Raw genomic sequence first — 16,869 nt, forward strand, 5'->3', positions numbered from 1 at the left:
CACTTCCTCACCAACTCCCTGAAAAGAGTGCATGAGTAAGTAAATTTTCTGTGAGCCCGCACATCTAAAATGTCTGCATTCTACCCTCACACTCCGATAGAAATGCAAACTAGATGTATTGCTCAGAAGATTTTTAAAGTATTGCCACTATTTTCTTCTGTCTCCCAGAAATGCTGTTGAAAAGTCCAGTGCTTATTTAAGGCTTGATTCCTGTATGTATGCTGTTTATTCCTCTGAGAGACTTTTAGAATCTTCTTGTCCTTAAAGTTTATGATGGTGTGTCTTACTTAAAGATAGTTTACATCATGGACTGAGCTTAGTGTGTCCTTTCAGTCTAGAAAAGTTCGGCAAGCTATGGTGAAGTACCTGTTTTGTGTCTGAATCTGGCCTGCCACTATTTTTGTAAAATAAAGTTTTATTGGCACACAGACACACTCATATCATTGTGGTGTTATATGGCCAAGTTGAATAACTTGACAGAGACTGTATTGTGCCTCCAGAGTTTAAAGCATCTGGGCCTCATATCTAAAATGTTTGCTGACCCTCATCTAGAAAATGGAGAATTTAAATTCTGGTTTTAAAAAATATAATTTCCCCCCGTTCTAAATTCCTTTTGTCAATTTTTGTGTATTTTTCAGAACTCATGTTTTATTTGAATGTTGAACCCCTGACTGACACTCAAATAACTTCTCTTCTCCTCTTTACCGTCACTGTTTTGTTATTCTGTCTGGGAATTTCTTTTATCTCCCAACCTTCCTATGAATATTTTTTTTGTCTCTGCTACTTATTTCTTGTTTTGACATATTTTTCTATATTACTTTTTATATTGTAATAAAAAAACACAGATACCAAAAAAACCCCACAAACTTAATATATAGTTAACAAGTTATTATAAAGCAGCTACCCCTATAAACACCACCTAGGTTAAGAGAGAGAAAATGTCTGGGTAAGTCAAAAGCCATGCTCTGTGTGCCAATCTAATCTCAGCGCAGGCTGAAACATACATAGAGCGTGATTTCAGGCCCATCACCGCATCACCCTTCTTGCAGCTCAGATTGTCCCATCAGTGAACTCATATTCAGTTTATCCTCTAGCGTCCTTTGTTGCATCATTTGTAGTTTTTGTTAGTTTGCTTGTTAATCTAACGTAGCAGGATGTCTAAGACCGCCTCTTTTACGTTCCTATATCTGGAATCATCCATTTTCTCCAAGAAACTCTGGATTCTTTTAGTGGTAAATGGGATTTTGAGCTCCCATTCTGCGTTGCTAACAATGCTCACTGTTACTGGATTGGTTCAGTGGTTCGAGGCCTTTTGAGGGCAGAGATATATAATTTTTTTTCTGCTGCTTTTATATCTTTACTGTGTCTATCTTGTCAGAACATGTAGCTGTTACATACTGTCCTCTCTCCCTTCCAACTTATTTGGCCTTTTCTCCTCGAGGAACTCTGCATTTAATACTATCAGCCCCTGTATTGATGTTTCTACTGTAGTCAGTTTGGGTTGTGTGAAACTCATTCTTCAGATGATATATCAGGATGGAATCATTGAGAACTGTATTCCATGAGTTCTTGCTGCGTTAATAATGTTTTCCTGTGCTCTGTGTAACCTTGAAAGTCAGTTTTGCTAAATATGTAATCCTTGGCTTGTATTTTCTTTCTTGTAGAGTCTCAAATACGTTTTCTCTATTTATTCTAGAAAAAAGCATTGAAAACTGTTGAAAACCGATGTAGTCTTTTCTTGTTTTCCTTGTAAATAACTTGCCCTTTTTGCCTCCATGCCACAAAGATTTTTCTCTGTAATCTAAATATTTTCCCAGAATATATCTGGTGTCAGTTATTCTGGGTTCAGTATTCTCGGGTCTGCATTGTGTTCTTTCAGTGTTATAGTTTCTTTTTATTTCTAATTACGGTTTTTGGTATTCTGTTCCCTTGCTTGGATTTCTGTGAGGGACCCCTGGTATGTTTATCTTGTCTTTGCTCTCTTGGCATATCTGTTGTGTTTATCACTCTATGTGTCTTTCAGTTTAGTCTTCATTCCTGAATTCTTATTAAATTTCTAATTCTTTATGTAGTTGCTGTCCTTCATTTTTAAGCCCTTCTGATTTCTTCATTTGTATGGGTCTTTTGTGTCTTGAATATCTTTTTTAACGTTTTAGCTTATTTTGAAATTTGTTGTTTTATTGGCATGCTTTCCATTATGTAATATCAATATTTTCATTTATGACATTTTCATTTATTTCTTTTCATTCTCTTAATGACTCTTCACCCCTTTAGTAGAAGTCTCTTCTCATTTCTTAGGTACAACTCTTTTATTTATCTGAGAATAATGATTGTTATTTTCTACCAACAACAATTTATTTCTCCCTTCTCCATTTGTTCTGGCCTTTATCATTTTAGAGGCTTTATTCAAATACATGGTGATCCTTGGTTATTGGTTCATATTTAAGAATTAGACAGTTAAAAAAAGCTACTTGGAAACTCTGTGTGCCAGGTCTTGTTGAATTCTAGGCTTAAAATAACATAGTCTGGTTAGGTAATTCACTGTAAAACCCCAATGTCAGTCAGTATCTTTTTCATTGAGAGGTTTTTTTTTTGTGGGTTTTGTTTGTTTTTGAGGGTTTTTTTTTTCAGTGCTGATCTGTTTTCAGAGAAGGTGCTTCTAGTCTCCTACCCTGCAGGGTATTAAAGATTAACTGATAGTGTTCTGCTACTGAGGACAAGAAAATCATCCCTCTCAGTGTGTAAACTTTTGCATAAGGAGGTTGCTTCCAGGTGATGCTGGTTTCCCTGGTCCAGACTCTCATTTTTTATTCCCTAGAGAACAGTCTCTGGTGACATGCCTGGGAGGGGAAGGGGCCATTGCTGAGCTTTATGGATTAGGTGAGGAGAATAGTAGCGTTCTATTTCTTAATCAGTTTTTTCTAGGAATTTTCTCTTTTTAGGCTCACCTTTAACCTCACTTCAAGACATACCTGTTGTTTCCATTGCCTGAGCTTTTTCGTGAGTTGCTGCCAGTATAAATTAAGTGACTTGAACTTTCCTGGGTCTGCGAAATCAGTCGTTATTTGTCTTTCTACTTTCTAAAATGCTGTTGCTGTTAGCTCTCCTCTCATCTCTTTGTCTTAAGGGCCAGTTGTGTGTGTGTGTGTAATTCTTCACTACTGTTCAGCGGTCAGTTTAGGAGATAGAACGGAGCTACTGCGCAGGTTCCGTTCTCTGCAAATCCCTTCACTGTATCCTACAGGAATCTCAGAGAAGTCACTCTTTAGGTCTATTCTTACTTGTGTTTGAGCCAAATAATATTGGATAAAATGTCTTTCTAATGACACATTTGTGTTTGTTTTAAATGGTTTCTCCTGATGCTGTCTGAAAAAGTGCAAAATGGTTTTATTTTCCTCTTCTGCCAAGCCTCAGATGTGTTTACGCCTAGTTCTTTTCTATAACTTTGCAGGCTCACGAGTAATGTTTATTTCATTTATCGTTTTGAACAGGGAAGAGAATGTGAGAGGTAATACAGAAATGCTCTATATTAAGAGATATAAGCCTTGGGATAGCCACTAAGGAAATAACTTTTAAAAAGTGAAAATCATGAAGGGATTTCAGAAGCTACATCAGAAAATATTCAGTCACTATTTTTAAAAATCAGTGGAGGAATAGAAGAACAAAAAAGATGTGATATAATAAAAAACAAAATTAATTGGTAAAACGTTAAGCCAACTATTATATTAATATATCAGTAGTAACATTAAGTGTGAATGGCTCAAATAGTTCAGATGCACCAAAATTATCACATGGGTTTAAAAGACAAAAGAGAAGATCCAGCTATATGAGTGATAAGCAAAATCAAGAGTAGAAAAACAATGGAGAAAAAAACATAATCCAAAGTTAGTTCTTTGAAAAGGATCAACAAAATTACCAGACCTTTAGCTAGACTTGACCTGAAGATAAAGGGAGTTCAGCCTCAGTTCAGTCGCCCAGCCGTGTCCAACTATTTCCCCACCCCATGGAAGAGAATACTGCAATTACTAGAATCAGAAATGACAAGAGGGGAGAGAGCTGCCAACCTTACAGAAATAAAAAGTAATTATAAAGGAATGTTCATCCTGTGACCATCGGGATATGCCAATAGGTTGGACAGCTTAGACAAAATGGGCAAGTTATTTGAACAGCATTCTCTGTTCATAAGAACTGACTTGATGATCTTTCCAGGCTTCCTGCCTTTCTCCTCTCAAGGAATGCCAGTGGAAGTCTCGACCTGGAGAAGATGCTACACTATGCAGGAGGTGAACTCGGCCCTTAGTAAAATCACAGCTGGTGGGGATATTCTCAGAAAATTGTGAGTGTTAATACAATTTTATGATGATGAATGCTTTTGATTCTTTGGAAGGTTCTATTAGTTCCCTTTTTTAAGCCAGTCAGTCACTATAAGTCTTGTACTAGTACATGGTGGAAAGATAGAACATCTGTTATTTTCCTCCATCCTTCCCAGGTTCTTAGTGGTGTCTCTCCTAAACCTTATATTCCCCTCACTCATTAGCATATAGTAAGTCAGGGGAAAAAAAGGCATCTCATCCTGTTTACTTTAGAACAGTGATTCACTTTTCAGGTTTTGGGTTTGTGAAGTAGAAAAACAGCATCAAAGGGATCAAAAGAAATAATTTAGCACATATGATTCTGAGCTTCTGATCATGATGAGGGTTCCCATTCCTGTTAACTGTGGCCCAGAGCCACTTTTTACAGAACAACCAAGATATTAATTCCTAACCTGAAAAGGGTTAAAAAAAAAAAGAAGGAAAAAACTAAGTATTTATCTCTTTGACCTATATGATGAATGTATCATTCTGCCTTTTAATGGGTACCTGGTGACATGTGGATGGACTGAAATTCTCAGAAATGGTGAAAAGTAAAGGACTGTAAGATGTGTCTGTCCCATGGTCCCTCCATCTTTCTGCTCTTAAACTTTCTGATTCACTTGGAAGTAGTTTTCTAAGTGGAGAAGATTTCTGGGTTGTTTTTCTTCTGCAGACTTAACTGGCATGACTGCCAGTACGGAAAGTTGCACACATTCATTGCATTGTCTTTTCTAGGAGCTTTTCGGTGCGCGTCCAGGTGACTCCTCTAAGCTCTGGCTATGCCCTTGGAAGCTCCAACTGGATCATCCAGTCCCATTATGAGAAAGTGTCTTATGTCTGCTGGATCCTCCTTGCTTACCACGCACCCACAGGTAATTCTAAATTCTCTTGGAACAACCTCAGATTTTCAGTGAAAGTGAAGTCGCTTAGTGATGTCTGACTCTTGCGACCCTATGAACTATAGCCCACGAGGCTCCTCCATCAACAGGATTTGCAGGCAAGGAATACTGGTGTGGGTGCCAATTCCTTCTCTAGGGGATCTTCCAGACCAGAGGTCAAACTTGGGTCTCCTGCATTGCAGGCACTACCTGTCTGCAGCCACCAGGGAATCCCTGGAATTTTCAGTAACTTACCCTAAATTCAGCAATGTTTCCAGAAGTGGCGTCAGCTCTTTGTCATATTTTATTTCATTTATTGGTTTCTACAGTAGGTCCTTCTTGGTTATCTATTTTAAGTAGAACAGTGTGTACATGTCAATCCCCAAACTCCCAATCTATCACTTCGCCCAGCCTCTGGCCATACCATAAACTGATTCTGTAATTTCTGAGTCTGGCTTCCGTTTTGTAAATAGTTCCTAATAAACCAATGTACCTAAAGTCAGTTAAAGAATGTGCATCTGATCTAGCTGGCCTGTGACTTGTTAGCACAGTCTCGAGCAGAGGTGTCTCTATGGTAGGGCCTTGCAGAGCTGAGAGCAATTAACACAGATCCAACTGAGATGAAAGATGTGGTTAGGCATCATTATTTATCACTTTAGCCCTCACATAATAACCTTCCAGCTCGGGTGACAAGTTAAGAAACTCCTGCTCATACTCAGCCCAAAGGAAAAAGCCTTTATTCTTAATGAAGGGCAGTCCTGGGAAGCCCAAGCCATAGGGCCTCCTGATCTCAAGGAATTTAAAGGAGGCTCGAAAGCAGGGCTTCTCAGGTGGCTCAGTGGGGAGAGGGAAAAAAAAAACTCACCTGCCAATGTGGGAGACATAGGTTTGATCCCTGGATCAGGAAAGATCCCCTGAAGGAAAAAAAGGCAACCCACTCCAGTATTCTTCCCCAGAAATTTGTGACGACCTAGGCGAGCTATCGCATGGAAAGAGTTGGACATGACTGAGCACAGATACTCACTCAAAGCAGGGGGAAGTAACTTTGGTTCTTCCTTGAGACTCTCTAGAGCAGTGCACTCAAGTTCAGTGTCAGGTCCATCTAAAGAAATTACCCAGGGTTAAAGTCCACTACAGTACTGTTGGAAAATGCTTGTTCTGGGGCAGCAATCACTGTTTATCTTGGGGAAGGTTGGAGAGAGTCCTCACCCAGCCTCTGTTCTATGGCAGACACTTCTGTGCATTCTGCCGTTCACTCCTCACAGGACAGCTCTAAGAGGGAGGTGATACTCTCCTTTTTCACCAATGAGGAGACTGAGGCTCACAGGTAAAGAGGCAGTGCTGCGATTTACATCCAGACAAGTCTAAATTGTCTGCTCTTCCCCTGGTGTACTCTCTGAGAGAAAGCCCTCCTTCCTCAGTGGGTGGAAGATAGGGGGTGCGGAAGGAGACAGAAATGTCGGTGGCGGCCCCTTGCCATGAACCTGCTCCAGAGAGGGCTTCTGTGCCACTTCCTGGGCTCTGAGACTTCCGTCAGCCATCTTCTCAGCACACGGGATATGCAGCTGGCCTAGACAGGTGTCACAAGACCTGAGAAAGGTGATAGGTCGCCTAGATTTTAAAGCAGGAGGTAAGGCGTCCCAGTGGCTCAGTGGTAAAGAATTCACCTGCAGTGCAGAAATGCAAGAGACACGGGTTCAGTCCCTGGGTGGGAAGCTCCCTGGAGGAGGGCATGGCAATCCGCTCCAGTGTTCTTGCCTGGGAAATCCCATGAGCAAGGAGCCTGGTGGGCTACCGTCCATGGAGTCACAGACAGTCAGACGCAACTGAGCATGCACGCACATTGTCCACACAAAATAAGAAGTGGACAGTGGAATGTTACAGCTTTGGGGGAGCCTGGCACTTAGAGAGCTCCTTATATAGTTCAGTGTGTAGAATGTAGGCTGAGGCAGGACCATGATAAAGAAGAGCCTTAGAAGTCATGCTGAGAGCCTTCAATTGTATCCCGAATGTAATGGTGAACCATTAAATTGGAGGAGGGAGAGAGAGAGAGAGAGAGGAGAGAGAGAGAGAGAGTGTGTGTGTGTGTGTGTGTGTGTGTGTGTGTGTGTGTGTGTGTGTGTGTATGTGTAGAGATTTGCATTTTCAATGTATCATTTAGTCCCTTCTGGGAGAGAGAACAAGATGCAGGCAAGGATGACTTATCACGGTTTTCCATGTCTCCTCTTTTGCCTTGTACTGTTGTAAAAATTTTTTCAGACTAGGCTCCCGTGAGCCAAGGCCTTTATGTTATACCTATTCAGTTCCTTACAGGACTTGAGTACTATGGCCATAATCAGAGCTAAGTAAATATTTATTGACTCAACATTGTGAAACCTAAGTCAGTTCACTCTATAGAGGACAGGCGCATGGAATAAGAAAATCTTCACCTGTTTATGCAGAAGGCAACAAGAAGGATTGGTGTTATTTTGTTGCTGCAGAAACAAAGGTGAAGAGAGTTGGACCTACATGACCTGTGTGCTGTTTTTACTGAATCTCTGTTCCATGTTTACATTATTATGACCGTGGAAATACAATTCACTGGCCATATAACATTGTTAGGATTTTTTTTTCTGCACAACTTTCTGTTTTCCCTTGAGTTAGTAATTATCTTGTTTGTTTATTTGCTTAGTTTTCTGTGTGCATATATGCTCAATTGCTCAGTCTCGTCCAACTATCTATGACCCCTTGTCTATAGCCTGCGAGGCTCCTCTGTCCATGGGATCTCCCAGGCAAGAATTCCAGAGTAGGTTGTCATTTCCTTTTGCAGGCCATCTTCCCGACCCAGGGATCAAACCTGCGTCTCCTGCATTGGCAGGTAGATTTCTTAACCACTGAGCCACCTGGAAAGCCCTTACATACTATATTACTAATTGATCTCTAACCTTTCCCCCATTTGTCTGAGTCTCTCCTCAGTATGTTCAGACTTGATGAACAGTCTGACAATTGTATCTTCCTGTTCTAGAAGTCCCCTCCCTGAGTCTTCACTCTTACCCCGTCTGGTGTCAGATGCTCTTAGGACTGCTACACAGCATTCAGTCTGGACTTTCTCCACCTTGATCCTATAGATTCCTTCACCCTTTTCTTCTGTTAGAAGCTCTATTTTCTAGGCCTTTCTTTTTCTGGTTTACACCTTCATTTTTGCAGACACTTCCTCCACCAACTCCCTGAAAAAGAGTGCATGAGAAGTAAATTTTCTGTGAGCCCGCACATCTAAAATGTCTGCATTCTACCCTCACACTCCGATAGAAATGCAAACTAGATGTAGTTTGCTCGAAGAATTTTTAAAGTATTGCACTATTTTCTTCTGTCTCCCAGAAATGCTGTTGAAAAGTCCAGTGTTATTAAGGCTTGATCTCCTGTATGTATGCTGTTTATTCCTCTGAGAGACTTTTAGAATCTTCTTGTCCTTAAAGTTTATGATGGTGTGTCTTACTTAAAGATAGTTTACATTCATGGACTGAGCTTAGTGTGTCCTTTCAGTCTAGAAAAGTGTCGGCAGCTATGGTGAAGTACCTGTTTTGTGTCTGAATCTGGCCTGCCACTATTTTTGTAAAATAAAGTTTTATTGGCACACAGACACACTCATATCATTGTGGTGTTATATGGCCAAGTTGAATAACTTGACAGAGACTGTATGTGGCCTCCAGAGTTTAAAGCATCTGTGGCCCTCTATCTAAAATGTTTGCTGACCCTCATCTAGAAAATGGAGAATTTAAATTCTGGTTTAAAAAATAAATTTTCCCCCCGTTCTAAAATTCCTTTTGTCAATTTTTGTGTATTTTTCAGAACTCATGTTATTTGAATGTTGAACCTCCTGGACTGACACTCAAATAACTTCTCTCTCCTCTTTACCGTCACTGTTTTGTTATTCTGTCTGGGAATTTCTTTTATCTCCCAACCTTCCTATGAATATTTTTTTTGTCTCTGCTACTTATTTCTTGTTTTGACATAAATTTTTCTATATTAACCTTTTTATATTGTAATAAAAAAACACAGATACCAAAAAAACCCCACAAAGCTTAATATATAGTTAACAAGTTATTATAAAGCAGCTACCCCTATAAACACCACCTAGGTTAAGAGAGAGAAAATGTCTGGTAAGTCAAAAGCCATGCCTCTGTGTGCCAATCTAATCTCAGCGCAGGCTGAAACATACATAGAGCGTGGATTTCAGCCCATCACCGCATCACCCTTCTTGCAGCTCAGATTGTCCCATCAGTGAACGCATATTCAGTTTATCCTCTACGTCCTTTTGTTGCATCATTTGTAGTTTTTGTTAGTTTGCTTGTTATCTAACGTAGCAGGATGTCTAAGACCCCTCTTTTACGTTCCTATATCTGGAATCATCCATTTCTCCAAGAAACTCTGGATTCTTTTAGTGGTAAATGGGATTTTGAGCTCCCATTCTGGTTGCTAACAATGCTCACTGTTACTGGATTGGTCAGTGGTTTCGAGGCCTTTTTGGAGGGCAGAGAATATATATTTTTTTTCTGCTGCTTTTATACTTTTACTGTGTCTATCTTGTCAGAACATGTAGCTGTTACATACTGTCCTCTCTCCCTTCCAACTTCATTTGGCCTTTCTCCTCGAGGAACTCTGCATTTAATACTATCAGCCCCTGTATTGATGTTTCTACTGTAGTCAGTTTGGGTTGTGTGAAACTCATTCTTCAGATGATATATCAGGATGGAATCATGAGAACTGTATTCCATGAGTTCTTGCTGGTTAATAATTGTTTTCCTGTGCTCTGTGTACCTTGAAAGTCAGTTTTGCTAAATATGTAATCCTTGGCTTGTATTTTCTTTCTTTGAGTCTCAAATACGTTTCTCTATTTTATTCTAGAAAAAAAGCATTGAAAACTGTTGAAAACCGATGTAGTCTTTTCTTGTTTTCCTTGTAAATAACTTGCCCTTTTTGCCTCCATGCCCAAAGATTTTTCTCTGTAATCTAAATATTTTCCCAGAATATATCTGGTGTTAGTTATTCTGGGTCAGTATTCTCGGGTCTGCATTGTGTTCTTTCAGTGTATAGTTTCTTTTTATTTCTAATTACGGTTTTTGGTATTCTGTTCCCTTGCTTGGATTTCTGTGAGGGACCCCTGTATGTTATATCTGTCTTTGCTCTCTTGGCATATCTGTTGTGTTTATCCACTCTTATGTGTCTTTCAGTTTAGTCTTCATTCCTGAATTCTTATTAAATTTCTAATTCTTTATGTAGTTCTGTTCCTTCATTTTTAAGCCCTTCTGATTTCTTCATTTGTATGGGTCTTTTGTGTCTTGAATATCTTTTTAACGTTTTTAGCTTATTTTGAAATCTTGTTGTTTTATTGGCATGCTTTCATTATGTAATATCATATTTTCATTTATGACATTTTCATTTATTTCTTTTCATTCTCTTAATGACTCTTCACCCTTTTAGTAGAAGTCTCTTCTCATTTCTTAGGTACACTCTTTTATTTATCTGAGAATAATGATTGTTATTTTCTACCAACCTAATTTATTTCCTCTCCTTCCTCCATTTGTTCTGGCCTTTATCATTTTAGAGGCTTTATTCAAATACATGGTGATCCTTGGTTATTGGTTCATATTTAAGAATTAGACAGTTAAAAAAAAGCTACTTGGAAACTCTGTGTGCCAGGTCTTGTTGAATTCTAGGCTTAAAATAACATAGTCTGGTTAGGTAATTTCACTGTAAAACCCCAATGTCAGTCAGTATCTTTTCATTGAGAGGTTTTTTTTTTGTGGGTTTTGTTTGTTTTTGAGGGTTTTTTTTTTTCAGTGCTGATCTTGTTTTTCAGAGAAGGTGCTTCTAGTCTCCTACCCTGCAGGGTATAAGATTAACTGATAGTGTTCTGCTCTGAGGACAAGAAAATCATCCCTCTCAGTGTGTAAACTTTTGCATAAGGAGGTTGCTTCCAGGTGATGCTGGTTTCCCCTGGTCCAGACTCTCATTTTTATTCTCCCTAGAGAACAGTCTCTGGTGACATGCCTGGGAGGGGAAGGGGCCATTGCTGAGCTTTATGGATTAGGTGAGGAGAATTAGTAGGTTCTATTTCTTAATCAGTTTTTTCTAGGAATTTTCTTTTTAGGCTCACCTTTAACCTCACTTCAAGACATACCTGTTGTTTCCCATTGCTGAGCTTTTCGTGAGTTCTGCAGTATAAATTAAGTGACTTGAACTTTCCTGGGTCTGCGAAATCAGTCGTTATTTGTCTTTCTACTTTCTAAAATGCTGTTGCTGTTAGCTCTCCTCTCATCTCTTTGTCTTAAGGGCCAGTTGTGTGTGTGTGTAATTCTTCACTACTGTTCAGGGTCAGTTTAGGAGATAGAACGGAGCTACTGCGCAGGTTCCGTTCTCTGCAAATCCCTTCACCTGTATCCTACAGAGAATCTCAGAGAAGTCACTCTTTAGGTCTATTCTTACTTGTGTTTGAGCAAAATAATATTGGATAAAATGTCTTTCTAATGACACATTTGTGTTTGTTTTAATGGTTGCTCCTGATGCTGGTCTGAAAAGTTGCAAAATGTGTTTTATTTTCCTCTTTCTGCCAAGCCTCAGATGTGTTTAGCCTAGTTCTTTTCTATAACTTTGCAGGCTCACGAGTAATGTTTATTTCATTTATCGTTTTTGAACAGGGAAGAGAATGTGAGAGGTAATACAGAAATGCTCTATATTAAGAGATATAAGCCCTTGGGATAGCCACTAAGGAAATAACTTTTAAAAAAGTGAAAAATCATGAAGGGATTTCAGAAGCTACATCAGAAAATATTCAGTCACTATTTTTAAAAATCAGTGGAGGAATAGAAGAACAAAAAAAGATGTGATATATAAAAAACAAAAATTAAATTGGTAAACGTAAGCCAACTATTATATTAATATATCAGTAGTAACATTAAGTGTGAATGGCTCAAATAGTTCAGATGACCAAAATTATCACATGGGTTTAAAAAGACAAAAGAGAAGATCCAGCTATATGATGGATAAGCAAAATCAAGAGTAGAAAAACAATGGAGAAAAAACAATTAATCCAAAAGTTAGTTCTTTGAAAGGATCAACAAAATTACCAGACCTTTAGCTAGATTGACCAAGATAAAGGGAGTTCAGCTCAGTTCAGTCGCCCAGCCGTGTCCAACTATTTCCCACCCCATGGAGAGAATACTGCAATTACTAGAATCAGAAATGAAAGAGGGGAGAGAGCTGCCAACCTTACAGAAATAAAAGTAATTATAAAGGAATGTTCATCCTGTGACCATCGGGATATGCCAATAGGTTGGACAGCTTAGACAAAATGGGCAAGTTATTTGAACAGCATTCTCTGTTCATAAGAACTGACTTGATGATCTGTTTCCAGGCTCCTGCCTTCTCCTCTCAAGGATGCAGTGGAAGTCTCGACCTGGAGAAGATGCTACACTATGCAGGAGGTGAACTCGGCCCTTAGTAAAATCCAGCTGGTGGGATATTCTCAGAAAATTGTGAGTGTTAATACAATTTTATTGATTGATGAATGCTTTTGATTCTTTGGAAGGATTCTATAGTTCCCTTTTTTAAGCCAGTCAGTCACTATAAGTCTTGTACTAGTACATGGTGGAAAGATAGAACATCTGTTATTTTCCTCCATCCTTCCCAGGTTCTTAGTGGTGCTCTCTCCTAAACCTTATATTCCCCATCACTCATTAGCATATAGTAAGTCAGGGGAAAAAAAGGCATCTCATCCTGTTTACTTTAGAACAGTGATTCCACTTTTCAGGTTTTGGGTTTGTGAAGTAGAAAACAGCATCAAAGGGATCAAGAAATAATTTAGCACATATGACTTCTGAGCTCTGATCATGATGAGGGTTCCCATTCCTGTTAACTGTGGCCCAGAGCCACTTTTTACAGAACAACCAAGATATTAATTCCTAACCTGAAAAGGGTTAAAAAAAAAAAAGAAGGAAAAAACCTAAGTATTTATCTCTTTGACCTATATGATGATGTATCATCTCTGCCTTTTAATGGGTACCTGGTGACATGTGGATGGACTGAAATTCTCAGAAATGTGAAAAGTAAAGGACTGTAAGATGTGTCTGTCCCATGGTCTCCACCATCTTTCTGCTCTTAAACTTTCTGATTCACTTGGAAGTAGTTTCTAAGTGGAGAAGGATTTTCTGGGTTGTTTTTCTCTGCAGACTTAACTGGCATGACTGCAGTACGGAAAGTTCAGCACACATTCTTGCATTGTTCTTTTCTAGGAGCTTTTCGGTGCGGTCCAGGTGACTCCTCTAAGCTCTGGCTATGCCCTTGGAAGCTCCAACTGGATCATCCAGTCCCATTATGAGAAAGTGTCTTATGTCTCTGGATCCTCCTTGCTTACCACGCACCCACAGGTAATTCTAAATTCTCTTGGAACAACTCAGATTTTCAGTTGAAAGTGAAGTCGCTTAGTGATGTCTGACTCTTGGCGACCCTATGAACTATAGCCCACGAGGCTCCTCCATCCACAGGATTTGCAGGCAGGAATACTGGTGTGGGTTGCCAATTCCTTCTCTAGGGGATCTTCCCGACCCAGAGGTCAAACTTGGGTCTCCTGCATTGCAGGCAGACTGTCTGAGCCACCAGGGAATCCCTGAATTTTCAGTAACTTACCCTAAATTCAGAATGTTTCCAGAGTGGCGTCAGCTCTTTGTCATATTTTATTTATTTATTGGTTTCTACAGTAGGTCCTTCTTGGTTATCTATTTTAAGTAGAACAGTGTGTACATGTCAATCCCAAACTCCCAATCTATCACTTCGCCCAGCCCTCCTGGCCATAACCATAAACTGATTCTGTAATTTCTGAGTCTGCTTCCGTTTTGTAAATAAGTTCATTTGTATCTGTTTAGATTCTACGTGTAAAGCAATATCATACGGCATTTGTCTTCTCTGTCTCAGTGACTTCACTCAGTATGATGATCGCGAAGCCCATCCGCATTGCTGCAGATGGCATTGTGTCCTCCTTTTTAATGGCTGGGCAGCATCCCATTGTGTGTATTCACCACATCTTTGTCCATTCTTCTGTCCGTGGGCTTTAGGTGGCTTTCATGTCTTGGCTGTTTTGAATAGCGATGCAGTTAGCCCTGCGGTCCATGTATCCTTTCGAGCCACGTTTTCTCTGGATAAAAGCCCCAGGAATGGGATTGTTGGATCATGTGGTAACTCTTTTTTTTTTTTTAAGAAACCTCCATACTGTTCCCCATAGTGGCTGGACCAGTTTACATTTCCACCAGCGATGCAGGAGGATTCCCTTTTCTCTACTTCTCTAGCATGTATTGTCTGTAGACTTTTTTGATAATAGCCATTCTGGCAAGTTTGAGGTGATATCTCACTATAGTTTTGATTTGTGTTTCTCTAATAATTAGTGAGGTTGCACATCTTTTCATGGGCCTGTTGGCCATCTGTATATCTTTGGAGAAATGTCTGTTTAGATCTTCTGTTGTTTTTTTAATTGGGTTGTTTGTTTTGGGGGTATAAAACTTCATGAGCTTTTTTCTTATTCTGTGGGTTGTCTTTCTTTTTTTCTTCTTGTGATTTCCTTTGCTGTGAAAAAGCTTTTAAGTTTAATTAGCTCCCATTTGTTTGTTTTTGTTTTTATTTCCATTATTCTGGGAGATGGATCAAAAAAAGATATTGCTGCAGTTTATGTCGAAGAGTGTTCTGCCTATGTTTTCAGAGTTTTTATAGTATCCAGTCTTACATTTAGGTGTTTAATTTTGAGTTTATTTTTGAGTATGGTATTAAAGATTGTTCTGTCTTCATTTTTTTTTTAACATGTAGCTATCCAGTTTTCCAGTTATTGAAGAGACTCTTCTCTCCATTGTGTAGTCTTGCCTCCTTTGTTGTAGATTAATTGACCGCAGGTACATGAATTTATTTCTGGCCTTTCTGTCCTCCTGCGCCATCTATCTGTAATTCTGTTTTTGTGCCAGTACCGTGCTGTCTTGATGACTATAGCTGTGTAATACAGTCTGAAGTTCAGGAAGCCTGATTCCTTTTGCTTTTCTTTCTCAAAATTGCTTTGGCTATTCAGGGTCTTTGTGTCTCCATACAACTTTTAAGATTTTTTGATCTAATTCTGTGAAAAACGGTAGTCGTAGTTTGGTAAGGATTTCATTGAATCTATATATTGCCTTGAGTAGTATAGTCATTTCAACAATATTGATTCTTCCAATCTAAGAACATGGTGTATGTGTCCCTGTGTTGGTGTCATCCTCAGTTTCTTCCATCAGTATCTTATACTTCTTGGAATACAGGTCTCTTGTCTTGTTTATTCCTAGGTATTTTACTCTTTTTCAGTGCAGTGGTAAATGGGATTGTTTCTTTAATTTCTCTTTCTCATCTTTCATTGTTAGTGTATAAAAATGCAACAGATTTCTGTATATAAATTTTTTATGCTGCAGCTTTACCAAAGCATCAGCCTTTTAAATCTTTCTGATTTTAGTTTCTACAAACATTATTTTTTGTTGTGTAAGAACACTTAACATGAGGTATGTGCTCAGTCACTCAGTCGTGTCCAACTCTTTGCAGCCCCATGGACTGTGGCCCACCAGGCTCCTCTGTCCATGGGATTTTTCAGGCAAGAATGCTGGAGCGGGTTGCCATTTCCTACTGTAGAACATAAGCTATACCCTTATAATAAAAGTGTAACTGTACAGTACATGGTTGTTGACTATAAGTGCAGTATTGTATAGCTGATCTCTAGAGCTTTCTCATCTTGCTTACCTGAAACTTTATGTCCTACTCTTTATCAAAGTTAGATTATTTGTGTCTGAACATTTAGGATCGTAGTTCCTCTATAAAATCATGCTGCCTTTAGGTCACCTCTGGGATTTAGAGATTTCCCAGCACTTCTAATAACCAGAGCTAATGTATGTAACAGAGATGGTTGCTGATTTACTCAGCAAATACTAATTTTTCAATATTTGCTAAGGGCCTGCCGTGTCAAGCACTCATCTAGGTGTTAGAGATTCAGTGGTGAACCACAAAGTCTCCTCTCAGGGGTCAATGGTCATGTGATGAGAGAGAATGGCATGATGAAAATAAATGTGCAAAATGCTTCCAGGTGGTGACTCAGGTACTGAAAACAGAGCTCTGTAGAGAGTGATGGTGACTAGTTTAACTTGGATGGTCAGAGAAAGCTTCCAGGGAAACATCTCATTGGAACTGAGACCTGGAGAAATGAGGCATGTAAAGCTGTGTGGGCAAGGTATGACAGAGACATAGCAGATGAGAGTTCCTAACACTAAAAGAAGCTGGGCATGTCTACAGAGCAGAGGAGACCCTTGTGATTGCAGTGTATGAAGTATGATCATAACATGTCCAAGATGCCAAGCCCTGTAGGACTTCATGAGAAATTTGAATTGTATTTGAATGTATCAATTCAGTTCAGTTGCTCAGTCGTGTCCAACTCTTTGCTACCCCATGAATCGCAGCACGCCAGGCCTCCCTGTCCATCACCAACTCCCAGAGTTCACTCAGACTCACGTCTATCGAGTCACTGATGCCATCCAGCCATCTCATCCTCTGTCGTCCCCTTCTCCTCCTGCCCCCAATCCCTCCCAGCATCAGAGTCTTTTCCAATGAGT

General features: G+C 39.4%; 1 protein-coding gene across 1 annotated transcript in view; it reads left to right on the forward strand.

Moving 5' to 3' along the window:
- Positions 1-16,869, forward strand: part of INTS9 (integrator complex subunit 9) — a 150,923-nt gene that overhangs the window by 84,797 nt on the left and 49,257 nt on the right. Inside the window, exons 7-8 of the mRNA XM_005683544.2 lie at positions 12,624-12,744; positions 13,501-13,635. Of these exons, the coding sequence (XP_005683601.1) occupies positions 12,624-12,744; positions 13,501-13,635 (256 nt within the window). The remainder of the gene's footprint in view (positions 1-12,623; positions 12,745-13,500; positions 13,636-16,869) is intronic.

The sequence above is a fragment of the Capra hircus genome, chromosome 8, assembly GCF_001704415.2.
Source record: "Capra hircus breed San Clemente chromosome 8, ASM170441v1, whole genome shotgun sequence".
Lineage (NCBI taxonomy): Eukaryota > Metazoa > Chordata > Mammalia > Artiodactyla > Bovidae > Capra > Capra hircus.